This window comes from Lichenostomus cassidix, chromosome 4 (assembly GCF_008360975.1).
Source record: "Lichenostomus cassidix isolate B80296 chromosome 4, HeHo_3.0, whole genome shotgun sequence".
Lineage (NCBI taxonomy): Eukaryota > Metazoa > Chordata > Aves > Passeriformes > Meliphagidae > Lichenostomus > Lichenostomus cassidix.
In genome coordinates, this window is record NC_139484.1 from 71,251,402 (window position 1) to 71,264,793 (window position 13,392).

The 13,392-nt window shown below is 40.4% G+C and overlaps 1 protein-coding gene across 4 annotated transcripts in view; it reads left to right on the top strand.

Annotated features, from left to right (window-relative positions):
* The first annotated feature begins 2,030 nt into the window (after positions 1–2,030).
* Positions 2,031–13,392, top strand: part of CC2D2A (coiled-coil and C2 domain containing 2A) — a 51,518-nt gene continuing 40,156 nt past the window's right edge. Inside the window, exons 1-8 of one of the 4 annotated variants that reach the window (XM_085059848.1) lie at positions 2,031–2,628; positions 6,879–6,967; positions 7,468–7,569; positions 8,848–8,949; positions 9,761–9,937; positions 10,104–10,251; positions 11,215–11,351; positions 11,544–11,675. In XM_085059848.1, coding sequence (XP_084915974.1) covers positions 2,586–2,628; positions 6,879–6,967; positions 7,468–7,569; positions 8,848–8,949; positions 9,761–9,937; positions 10,104–10,251; positions 11,215–11,351; positions 11,544–11,675 — 930 coding nt within the window. In that variant the 5' untranslated portion in view covers positions 2,031–2,585. Of the gene's footprint in view, positions 2,629–3,150; positions 3,312–6,878; positions 6,968–7,467; positions 7,570–8,847; positions 8,950–9,760; positions 9,938–10,103; positions 10,252–11,214; positions 11,352–11,543; positions 11,676–13,392 lie in introns of those variants that run through there. The other 3 variants (XM_085059849.1, XM_085059845.1, XM_085059847.1) reach the window with 3 other exon arrangements.

Genomic DNA, 13,392 nt, shown 5'->3' on the forward strand with positions numbered 1-13,392 from the left:
GCTTTCCATCCTGTTAAGCAAAGGTTCCTGACTGCTCCTTTAGGGTCTCATAGTAATGTTCCTTCCATAATGCTGTTCATATTTGTCCATTATTTAAACTGTTTGTACAACTGCTTCTGATACTGGAGTATATTTTTGGGACACAGACCTATTAGCAAAACAAGATGTTGAACCTGAGTTCTTGCCAAAGTTTTGTACGAAGTTTCACCCACTGGATCATTTCCAGTCCCACATGCGGTGATTCTTAGCAGATAATAAAGATGTCTGCTGTGCACATTACCCTAAGAAACCTGTCCTCCTCTTACAAGTCTTTCCCATTCTTGAAAGCTGTTGTAATGTCAGATGTTTCTAGCTATGACAGTTCCTCTTTCCACAATGAAAAATGCATACTCCTAATCTCTTTTAACTACTATGTTTACTTCCCACGGTCTCGTTCTTAGGATAGTATTCAGAAATGAGAAGCAATTTATCCATCTCTTTTCATGTGATTCCAACTACTAAAACTTTGCAGTAATAGACCTTCAGTTGTTATAGGGACTGTTTATATATAGTTAATTATAAATAGGTCTAATAATTCCATTTAGTATTCACAATTTTGTTTATTCTGATCATACTAGAGATATTCATACACGTTAACGTAAGACTTTTTAAAAGTACTAAGTCTATATGTAAAATAGCGTAATTTGAGTGTTTTGGGGGAAAATGTTAAATGGAATGTTGCTCATGATCATTATGTACATATTGAAGCATATCTCTCACGAGTAATTCCTGTGTTGCTTGTGACAGACAGGTGTCAGCCACTGCCCAGGTGAACTTCAGTGAAGAATCTCGATGATAATCATGGAGGTTAGTGTCCAGTTCATAGAGACAAACATGGTGTATCATCATTTTTCACTCAGAGTATTAGGAATCTTTTCTATTTATAGCTGTGAAGTAAAATAAGTAAGCCAAGACTCCCTTTTAAGCTCATCTGTTAGTACCATCCTAGTTAATACAGATTTGCATAATTAATTTCTGTGCAAATACACTGCAACTATTAGTACCCCTGCTGGAAGTAGGCACCTTTAATGTGTTTTGGATTTGTGTTTCTTTTAATTCTATTTCATATTGATCCACACTTAATGGATTAAATTATCTTCAAATTATTGGTTAAATGCTTTTAATCTTGAGTATGTTGCAAAACCATGAAGTTACCCTGTTCTCTTATCTGCAGAACAGTTTTTGAGGTGATCATGTTTAAACAGTAAAATGTCAGAAGGGGAAAAGAAACCCAAAACTCCTATGGTATGAGGAGATTAACTGTAAAGATAAGGCAAGATGCTTTTGGGGCATCAGTAGGCTTTAATCCTGCTAACAAACAGCAGTGTGCTGACTTTGGGTGCTGTCAGGATAGGCTGGCAGTGCCATCAGGGGAACACGTATGCATATATATACATGTATGTGTGTATACACGGGAGATAGACATACAGATATATACAGGATGAATATATAGATGGACAGACAGACACATCCTGTGCATTATACACACACAGAGAAAATGTATCCTCTATATATCCTCTACATATGTATATGCATCTATACATATGCAGAATACACACAGATATGCTTGTGCATGTAAGATGTATTAGTGTAAAGCGGGAGCAGTCGGGTGTCCGTCTGTCCTCTGTCCGCCTGTCCCTCTGTCCTCTGTCCGTCTGTCCCCTGTCCGTCTGTCCCTCTGTCCGTCTGTCCTCTGTCCCTCTGTCCGTCTGTCCTCTGTCCGCCTGTCCCTCTGTCCTCTGTCCCTCTGTCCTCTGTCCCTCTGTCCGTCTGTCCTCTGTCCCCTGTCCCTCTGTCCGCCTGTCCCTCTGTCCTCTGTCCGTCTGTCCTCTGTCCCTCTGTCCTCTGTCCGTCTGTCCCTCTGTCCGCCTGTCCCTCTGTCCTCTGTCCGTCTGTCCGTCTGTCCGCCTGTCCTCTGTCCCTCTGTCCGCCTGTCCCTCTATCCGTCTGTCCTCTGTCCGTCTGTCCTCTGTCCCTCTGTCCTCTGTCCGTCTGTCCATCTGTCCGTCTGTCCCTCTGTCCGTCTGTCCGCCTGTCCCTCTGTCCGTCTGTCCTCTGTCCCTCTGTCCGTCTGTCCCTCTGTACCCGGCCAGCTCCCTGCCGCGCGCTCCCGGCCCGCGCAGCCCCGCGCACGCGCACCGCCGCGCAGGCGCGCTCGCCCTTTCCCGCCGAGGGCCGCGTCCCGTTCCCGTTCCCGCTGCTGTTCCCGCTGCCGCTCCAGCTCCCGCTGCCGCTCCAGCTCCCGTTCCCGCTCCAGCTCCCGGCCCCGCTCCAGCTCCCGGCCCCGCTCCAGCTCCCGGCCCCGCTCCAGCTCCCGTTCCCGCTCCAGCTCCCGGCCCCGCTCCAGCTCCCGTTCCCGCTCCAGCTCCCGGCCCCGCTCCAGCTCCCGGCCCCGCTCCAGCTCCCGTTCCCGCTCCAGCTCCAGCTCCCGGCCCCGCTCCCGTTCCCGGCCCAGCCGAGCTGACGCCGCCACCGCCTCCTCCTCCCCGCTGCAGCCGCCGGCGGCTGCGGATCCCCGGGGGCCGCGGGCGGAGCGCAGCGGCACCATGTCGGCAGCACGGCGCAGCGACGCCCCCGGCACGGCGCGCGGTGAGTGACTGCGGGCGGCGGGCCGGGCGGGGCCGGGCGCGGTTCCGGCGGCTCCGGTTGCCAGCCCGTCGGTGCCGAGTCCCGGGCCGAGGGCGCTCCATCCCGGCGCTGTCTCTCGGGCTGTGTCTCCGCTCTGAGGCTCCTTGCGGCGCACACCGGCAGCAGTGCCGCGGGAGGAGCGGGGGGCGCGCCCTGCTCTGCTCCTTGCTGCTCCTCGGGCCCTCCGGCAGCCGAGGGATGGACGGGTGTTTGTGTTTGCCAGTGCCGAGCCAGCCCGGGCTTTGAGCGGGCAGGCAGCTCTGCGCTCGAAAAACGTGCTCCTATCGCGTTTAAATACGGTTAGATTATGAAATGCTCTTACGTTTTTCAGATGTAATAGTGTAGACGTGTAGTATTTATATAATTGAACGTGAACTGGCCAGTCAGCCTTGTCTCCATCCCTGGGAAGATGATGGAACAGATCATTCCAGAGGACATCACCACTGGAATGCATGTAAAAGGAAAATGCATGTAAAAGGAAAGAAGGCCATGGAATAGTCAGCATGGATTTACCATGGGGAAATCAATCTGATAGTTTCCTATCATGGCATGGCAGCATGGGTCAGTGAGGGAAGAGCAGTGGGTGTTGTCTGCCTTGACTTCACAAAGGTTTTTTGACACTGTCTCCCACAATACCCTTGCAGGTAAGTTTAGGAGCTGTGGGTTAGATGAATGGATGTTGAGGTGGATCAAGAACTGTCTGAATGGCACAGCTCAGAGGGCTGTGACCAGCAGAGCAGGAGGCCTGTAGTCCATGGCATTCCATGGGAATCGATAGTGGGTCCTGTCTTACTCATTTTGTTTATCAACGGTCTGGACAATGGGATAGAATGTACCCTCAGCAGGATTTCTGGTGGTACAAAACTGGGGAAGTGGCTGATAAACCTGAAGGCTTTGTTGCCATTCAGTGGGACCTTGATAGGCTGGAGAGTTGGGCAGATGGAAACTTACTGAGGTTCAGCAAGGGCAGGTGTAGGGTCCTGCACTTGGGGGGGAATAACAGCAAGTGCCAGCACAGGTTGGGGACTGACCTACTGAAGAGCAGTTTTGCTGAAAAGGACCTGGGAGTCTTGGTGGGTGACAAGCTGTCCATGAGCCAGCAGTGCCCTTGTGGCCAGCAGGTCCAGGGAGGTGATTCTCCCCCTCTACTCTGCCCTAGTGAGGCCACATCTGGAGTGCTGTGTCCAGCTGTGGGCTCCTCAGTACAAGAGAGACATGGAGCTGCTGGAGAGGGTCCATTGAAGGGTCATGAAGATGCTGAGGGGTCTGGCCTATTTCTCTTATGAGAAGAGGCTCTGGGAGCTGTGCATGTTTAGTCTGGAGAGGGGACAGCTGAGAAGGGATCTCATTAACGCAGGTTCCGGGAGGATGGTGCCAGACTTTTCAGTGGTGCCCAGCGACAGGACAAGGATCAATGGTCATAAACTAAAACAAAAGTTTCACTTGAACATGAGAAAGAACTTTTTTACATAGAGGGTGGCTGAGAACTGGAAAATGCTGCCCAGGGAGGACATGGATTGTCCCACTCTGGAGATATTCAAAACCCACTGGGACACATTCGTGTGCAAGCTGCTCTAGGTGACCCTACCTTGCCATGGGGATTGGACTGGATGATCTCCAGAGGTCCAACCCAAACAATGCTGTGAACCTCAATTTGTGAAGTGTTTCTCATGCGTATGAAGATGTATAGACTTACTGATGTGCTGTTTTTGCTGTCACATGTGAAACACTCCACGTGCAAAGTAGGAGAGTGTAAGAGAGTGGTGTGGGAAACTGCTAGAACTGGATGTCTAAACTTACTGCATGGGTTTAAAGTTTATCTAAATAGGATGCATAAAAGAGCTAATTAAGAGCAGAATATTAAAAATCAGCAGAATGAAAATCTCATGAAATATAAACATACTTAGTTTTTCATCAGTGTCAAGTTTTACCAAAATAAAATATATGTATTGTCCTTAAACACATTTTAACAAAATATGGTACGGACAAAATTTTTAAAGACATTTACAATTTAGGGATGTTTCCAGCTCTTCAAGGTCTGTGTACTTTTCTTCTGAATGTTTTTGAGTCTCACAGTGCCAACTTGTGCTGGGAAGTGATATGCTGTTGACAGATGGGGTCCAAACAATTTTCAGAATTGATTGCATGGGGAAATCAAGAGACACCCTCTAGTGATGGTTATTTTCTGTTACAGAAGCTCATTTTCCAAGCATAAACAGAATAGCTCAGCAGTACTTTTCAGAAGAAAACTAGCTGCTAGTTTCCGTATGTGATAAACATTTTGTTTTCCTAAGTATTTTACTCTGTTTCTTCTGCTTCTGAAATACCTGTAATTTCTCAGTTTTTGTACAATCAAGTCAAAAGTACAGCATGTGGTATTCTGGATAGATTGAAGCATTGGTTTACTTAATTGCAGTATAGTTTATCTGTCTGTTTGGTTGGGGTTTTTAAAATTGCTTCTCACATTTTGAGAAAGACTACACCTTGAGCTGAAGCCTTGATGTATCTATTCAAAACTTATTTCAATTCCCCCTCCTCTTCAGGATTCAATTTGACAGATTTATAAATAATTTAAATTTCCATGTTCTATATATTATAGTTTTGAATATGCTGACACTGCTGTTAACTATTGTGTTGCCCAGTTATTAAGTAAAAGTAGATTTGAGTTTCTCACTTCTTTGTTAGAGTGATGATCTGTGTATGAGTTTCTGATTATTGTTTTCTTACCAACTAGTAATTAACCATTTAAAAAAAAAAAGTAATATCTCCATGCAATTTTCCAAGTGCCATTGAAAAGTCCTACATTGTCTGTTTGCTCCACTATCTTCTTTTGGTTTTATTTTAATGCATGTGATAATACATCATCTCTATTCTGAGGCCTTTTTAGTTTGTCATGGCTGTCATCATGTTACATTAAATTTATGGTATTAAAAGTATACACACCCCCACACTGCTTTTTTTTATGCAATGGGAACTGTATTTTAATACAAGCGGGAAGTAGATAAGGTTTTTTGAACCATTAATTTGTGACGTCCCTCAAATAGGTGGTTTATTTTCTTCTAGCATGGAATTATTACCATTCTCAGCCCACTGTTGCAAGCTTTTCTTGAAACATGCCCATCAACTACTTCCTCACTTAATATTCAACATAGTCTCTGTACTAGTCTTTCAAGCTTTCAGTCAGTCTCTACTATTCTTAATGCAATCTGTTTGCAGAAAATCAGTATTTTGCTCTGACCCAGTTATATGTGTGCTTAATGCCTTTGTATCTTTCTTAAATGAAATGATGTGGTTATATGTCAGCCCACTAGTCAGACTAGTAAATAAGAGTTTCAAAAGAAGAATTGCTTTAAATAAGAAGTCCATGTCTGATAGTTATTACCTTGTGAAGTCAGCACAAATGATAGTGTTGTATCCATGAAAAATACAGCAGCGTCTCTAGGATCTATGGTGGAAGTTACCATTCCCGATTTCATTCAAGTAACTGATGCTTGGTCACAACGTTAATGTCTGTCTTGTGTCTGGTTTCTGCACCCTTTGAGACACTTGAGACGTTCTGAGTGTGTCAGTGCAGAGAGCTTTGAAGCCACACAGAGATCTAATGGGTTTGGGCCCCTCTGAGTGCAGACAAAATCAAGGGAGAACATCTACTAGATGACATTTTCAGGTTCTTGGGTTTAATTTCAGTTTGACTATCCAGCAGACTTGTTAGACCTGCCTGATGTAAGATATAGAGCACTGTAGGATAATGATTGTACCACAGCACAAAAAGACACTGCTGGAGAAATATTGTGTCACTATGAAAAGCAGGTGAAAATGGAAGAAGGTATGTAATTTCTTTACTGTTTCAATCAGACCTGTATCGGGTTTTATAGCACATCAGCATTCAAAATTAGATTGAGACAGCTCTGACTTAAAACTTACAAAATGCCAGGTAATTCTTTATGTATTTTTAATAGAAAAAAAGTGTGCTTAAGCATTTTTTACAGTGGTTCATAGTATATAATGAAAGGTAGATCTGTTGCAGTTAAAGGCATTTAAGTGATACTTTTTAAGGACTGAATTCCAAAACATGCTTCATTCATTCATATTTTTTCATCCAAGTTCTTTGTGTTGGAACATGGGACTCCAGTATAAATGGTTTTATTTTACATACATTTCTTTCATAAAATACTTAATTTAAACACATTACCATTTTTTTTCTATTTCAGAGTTGCCACCTGTTCCTTCTACATCAAGGACAGGCTTTATAGAGCTTTCTGTTAGGCAGCGAATGAGAGAGAAACTAAAAGCAGCAAGGGTGAGAATCCTTCAGAAGTCCTGTTTGATTGATCAGTCTTATAAGTAACACCCACTTCATTTTGCTTGCTCTGTGCTTTGTGAATTTGAGTTGGGATATCCGCTTTTCTGTTTCTGAAGCCAAAAGAGTATTCAGTTCATCAGTACAGTTATGACCTGTATTGCTGTATTTCTTCTAGAGTTTGTATTTAATTTATTCATAATAACATAAAAGGTATCGTTTCATAATTCAAATGATACAATCATTCCAAGTTCCTTCTGTGCTTTTTGTCAAAAAACTTTTTACATTGTTTTGAATGCAATGGATTTCTTTGTACATTTACTGTGCAATTTAATAAGGCATATTAATTTATGGATCCAGAAAATCACTTAAGCTGATTTTATAATTAAAAGATTCTGTCCCTAATACAAACACAAGTGTTGAGTTCCTGGGAATTATTGTAGCTTTGATCTATTTCTGTTTCTATTACAGCTAACAATTTTTTTCATTTGTTTGCTTAGACAAAAGCTGAAATTACTTTATCACAAGAAGACTCCAGTCTACAACCAAGGCATTTAAAAGGCATCAGAGAAAGAAAATCAGAAGTCAGACTGGATAAAACGGTAAAAAAGTGCATTTTATCTTGCTATTCTTATAATAAGAAAGTGAATGTGAAACATGGAAAAAATCAAAGACTGCACTCTCTTGAAGATCCATTTCATTTATCAGAATTACACTTCTGTTGGGATTAGTAACCAGGAAGGAACCATTCTGATTGTTGTTTTTATTGTATGTATTTAACAGTAATAATTTGATTACATTGATTACATTAAAAGACTTCTACTTTTAATATGTTTGTTTTAGGAAAATGCAGAAGTGATACTCTTATTAGAGTTGTTTATTAATTTTGTATGAAGTGTATGTGAAACTTTCTACATGTTGGTTTTGTTTCTTGTACTTCCTTACACCACGAGGTATTGTTTTGTTGTTAAACAAGTGGCCATCAGATGGACAGAGTTTGAGATTTTCTTTTTGATCTTATTATTTTGAAGTGTAGGTGTAATAGATGTAAACTTGAGAAGTGTCTTCCTTTCATATAACAATTCAGGCCACAAGGAGGAAAAACAGAATGGTAGATGTGTTTATGTTGGCCAAGCCTGATGAAAATCACTTTGAAGCCCTTAAATGAACTTGGTGAAGCAACCTCAGAACCAGTGACTTTTACAGTAATCTGTGTGTACGGACAGATAAAGCTTCAGAGAGCTGGGAGTGGATAAACATGGTACCTACTTTCATGAAAAGGCAGGGGAGTGTCACCCATGGAGTTAGAGAGTAGCCTAGCAATAATTGTTTGAGAGAGAATAAAGCAAATGATCAAGTGTGTATTTCAGCGCCCAAACAATGAACATCACCTTTTTTAAACAATACCAAAGAGGATTTTACTGATTGCAGCAGGAGTTGTCTGAGAAGCTCCCTGATTCCTTTACCTGGGCTGCAGTCTCTGCCAGCAGCACCCCTGCCACTGCTGCCCAGCCGGGCTCTCTGCCTGAGGGGAGGATTTGCCACTGTTGCCTCCTTTTCTCTCCCTTTGGACATCAGCATGTGATTGCTTGTGTTCAGGAGTGCAGAAACAATGATCCTGTCAGCAGTGAAGACAATGAGCAATGAACCATTGCTTCATACTCTACAGTCTGTTTCTTGACCCAGAGGAATTAAGTAATGGTTAATGTACCCTTTTAAAAAAAAATAAATATACAATCAGTTCGTTACCCCAGTGGCACTGTTTCTGTTTTGTTATTTTTTCTGTAAAAATGCAGTATCTAATAACTGTAGTCAACTGTTTGTATTTTTTTATGATTCACTACATGTACATTAAAACTTATGTATATGTTTTTATGCAGTCTGATATTGATAAATTCAGGGAGATGCAAGAGGATGAGTCACACTTACCAGCAAAAGTAAAGTTCCGTGATTCTGTAAAAAAGCTTAAGCAAAAGTCAACAGTAAGTACCAATTCCTTCATTTCAATAATGAATATTAATTTAATTTAAGCTTTATATGACTTCATGATTCTGTTTGAAGAAGCAGCCAGAATTCACTCTTAAGCAGCAAAGGTTTTATTTAATTTAGAAATTCACAAACAGTATATGCCAACAATTGAAGTATGTAAAAGAAACCTTCGTCAAATATAAGAACGGCTTAGGATCATTTGATTAAAAACCCCAGAAAACTCTAGTAAATCCATCTGGACACAATTGCTGGAGTTTGCAGGAAAAAATGTGTCTTCTGTTTAAATCCTTTTTATTGAATGCCACCAGTTGGCAGTTAAAGCATTTTACAGACTAGTATATTGATATGTGTTAGCCACAAAGTACTACTGTTAATTCTTTTCTTAGAGGATTCATCCTAAAGCTAAAGAGTCCTGCGCCCTTCAGAGGCAAAAAGCTGTGCAGAAATTTCTCTTCAAATAATTTACTTGGGTATCTGCAGTATGGCCAGAATTTAAACTTTTGTCTTTCTGATTCACAAATGGTTTATATTTAAAACAATAAGCATGTTAAAATTAAACCAGGTAACCTTTTAAATAAAGGTTTGCAGGAAATATTCAATGAAATGCATAGCAATAGGGAAAGTTTAATGTATCATTTACAAATTTGAGTTAGCTTCAGCATTTGAGTGAGTTCTGTTTGAGATGAATTATTATAACAAATGTTTATACATGCTGCTGTTTCATATTACTAATGGGAAGATTTATTCACCTGCCCTAATTTTCTTATAATGCCATATTATAGTAGCTTTGTCTTCTTTTTTTAGTTCCAGAATGATTTTCCTTCTGAGGAAGAAGCATATAATTTCTTTACCTTCAATTTTGATGCTGTACCAGCGACTGTGAAAGCTGGAGCCAGGAAAAGGAATGGATTAAATGAAGAAGAGGAGGTAGAAGAGGAATGTGTAGAAACTCATGAAGATGAACAAGAGGAGGATGAAATGGTGTGAACTGTAGGATGAATGTTCATATTTTTATTGAGACTTCTATTAATTTTATTAGTCTATACAAAATGGCGTCTTTGGTTTCCTTAAAAATTCTGAAAGTGTACTTTCTCAAGAAACTTTCTTAAGAAGCAGACAAACTAACATGTTTGTACTTAACCTATAGGATGAAGATGCACACCTAGTTAAAGACGATTTATTCGTAGGGCAGGCGGATGAAGATCTTGTAGTAGTGAAACCTGTTGACTGTGAAAGCTACTCTGAGCAAGTGAAAAGGGAAAAAGAATTTCTCTTCATTCCCAGCATGTTAGCAGGTATGAAGATTGTGGTTAACCATTTGATTCCTGGGGTTTTGCATAGTGTGGCACCCTTTGATCTGCTGAATAAATCTTGTATCAACTATCTCTGCCAGTAGAGAGGTGTTTAATTGCAGCTCTCTGACACTGATCATCCAGTTGAGTCTGAAAAGGTGTGACAGGATGGATTGGCTGGGAACATGCACACCTCAGCAAGTCAGCTGCTACACTGGCAAGAAATAGAAACAAGTCTCCCAGTGGTGCATACTGGGTACCAGTAGAGATTGCAATGCCATGTCAACGTATTTGACGTTGCGTGCCTCTGTTTTTTCATGTCTTATAATTTACTTCTGACTATTTCCAGTGTGATCCACTGTGTTCTGATTTTGGGGATACCTTTTATTGTAACCCTCAGTGTAATCCCTCCCTGTTTTGAGATTGCTTCTTGAAAAATACTGAGTCCATACACACAGTGAAGTAGCCTTGCAGGTAGGCCTTTGAGAAGAATTCCACCTGCTGTTATTTGACTAACATTAACTTTTTATGTATGTTCTGTATTTTGTATGAGACTAGCTTAATCAAACTATTTATTAAGAGTAGGTCTAATTAATCTGAAAGTTTCACTTTCCATTGGAAAGATTTAGAAATGGTTCTCTAGTGAGTTGCTGCTCGAAGTTTTTTGCACTGCTGTGTAACCAGTCATTAAAACTAAACTCCACTAAGTAACTTGAAGTATTTTTTGGTAAGGAAATTTTTAGTTATCAGTTTATTAGAATTGTGACACTTAGTGACAATTTTATGAGAGAGCTGTCCTGATTAAAAAAAGATTATGTTTTAATTCTATATTTATTTTTTTTTCTTAGGTAGAAAAATACTTCTGACAGTATACTTAATAGGCAGTGCCATTCATTTTAAGATTTAACAAACTAGAACTAGAGTTACAAGATATTTTACATGGTTTTCTCTTTAATTTCTCATTAGTGCCTGCTTCTGAGAAGATGCCTAGAAATATGCAGCCCAGGTACCTTGAGGATGAAGGTCTTTACATAGGAGAAAGGCCCTTTGTATCACAGTCTAATCAAAATATTTTAGAAAACAGAATACTCAGACAGGACCAAGTAAGTCACTGCTACCTTTTTAGTTGTCATTTTAACCTATCAGTATTTTATTTATCTTCGTAGGTATCTTATTTTTGTTGTTAGGTAAGTGGATGGCCATGCTAATATTCAATATTTTTATAAGAATTATAATTTTGCAAGTAATTTCTTTATAAAGTAAGAAACAATATGTAATTTTGTTTTCCTTTGTAGGGGAAAGAGTGGTTTGGTGATGATGGCAAAATCTTGGCATTGCCTAATCCAATTAAACAGTCTTCTACTAGGCCTCCAATATTCTCACTTGAAGAAGGCATTGCACCAGAACTTGAAACAGTGTATAGAAAGGTAGGCTTATTTCGCATATGTGGTTCCTGAGACACAATTATCCCAGTGCTGCTGTACCAGAAACCCTGTTGACCTGAAGGGTTTTGGGCTAGGAACCATGACTATTGACTACTTTTTGTGATTCCACAACTGTTCTTTAAATGTGCTTTACTTTTTCAAGTATATATCTGGGGTTTTTTCTGTAAAAATGCATACAAAAGGATGAAGAGTTTAGCTGATAGTGATGTTTGAAATAGTAAAATGTCAGTCCATAACAAATATCTTCAAGTCTGTGAGCCATTAGAATCACTGTGAGGCACCCATGGATATTCTCATGCCAACATAGGGTAGTTCCTGTATTAGTGTATGAATAAAGTTTGCTCATGGGGACTGCAACTAATTTTGAGTAATATAGCATCAATTCAGATTTTTGGGAGGTTGTGGGGTTTTTTTCTTTGTTGTTTTTCGTGTTTGTTTTTATTTGCAGGGGGGTTTGTGGCTGTTTTTTATTCAATCACAGCATACCTACCCTAGCAAACAGCAATTTCAATGTGTAATCATCAGTGCAAATCAAAATAAGTTTCAATTAAGACTATTCAGCAAGCTTGAAGCAAGCTTTAATTGTTCTGCTTGCTAGAACTCTATTACCCTCTTGAAAAAGCTGACATTTAAGACTTTTAAATAGAGCACTCTTTTGGGACACATGAGTGTTTCTGACTGTTGATGTTGATACTGATCTAAATGTGGCCCTTTAGTTGATGCTGGTTATAAATATGCAATCCACAGGCTGCGTCCAGTACCACAGATCTATTCTGGGTGCTTCTGCAGGCAGGAAAAAATTGCTGTTTAGATCATGTAAAGATAGGCCAAGAGAACTTCGGTTTCAAGAACACCGTGCTTACATGATCAGTGACATAGAAGTATCTGAATCACTGTGGTAAGACCATGAGCTTAAGGATCCTTTATGGGCAGAGAAATAGTTAAAACATAAGGAATTCAAAGTTAGCATTTTTAGGACAGATTGATTCTTATTAAATATTTTGATGAGAAACTGAATGTGGAAGGATCAGGTGGACTCAAGTGTGTTTCATCGCCATTTGTGTCAGTCCTATAAAAGAGCTATGCAACAGCTAAATTCCCCTCCAAATCCCACTTTTTCCTGTTTTTAGAAAGGGACTGCAATAAACACTACATAACTAACAACTTCATCTTTTACAGTACCAGAATATCTCTGATGAATCTCTTCTGAATGATTCTACTGAGGGAACAGGAGTAGTCAGGCTGAGAGCAGTGTTAATTCTCTTCTGATTTCAGTAACTTGAGAATGTAAACCATGGATGTTTTTCGGTTGCAGCAGGTGAAAGGACTTTTTAAGCTTTGCTGCTGAAAGCTTTCATTGGCCTTCATCGCTCTGAATTTCCCTGGTGTTAGAATGGGGAAGCAAGTAATACATTTGCCAATCTGCACAATCTGCATGCTCTACAAGGAGAGCTGTTCTGTGAGAGCTGAACTGTTTATCCTAGAGCTCAGTTCTAGGAAGAAATAAAGCAATACTAAACAAATGTGTCAAAAGTGAGCTATCAGGCTGTGCTTTTCCTAATCCTGTGTCATTGTCTTCATCACTCAGCAAAACCTTCAGTATAAGCAGATGACTTCTTATTTCAGCCTCATGTGAAAAATTCTATAAAAATTCTATAAAAATTCTGTTGTGTAAAGTATCTGTGGTGGTTTTGTGCCA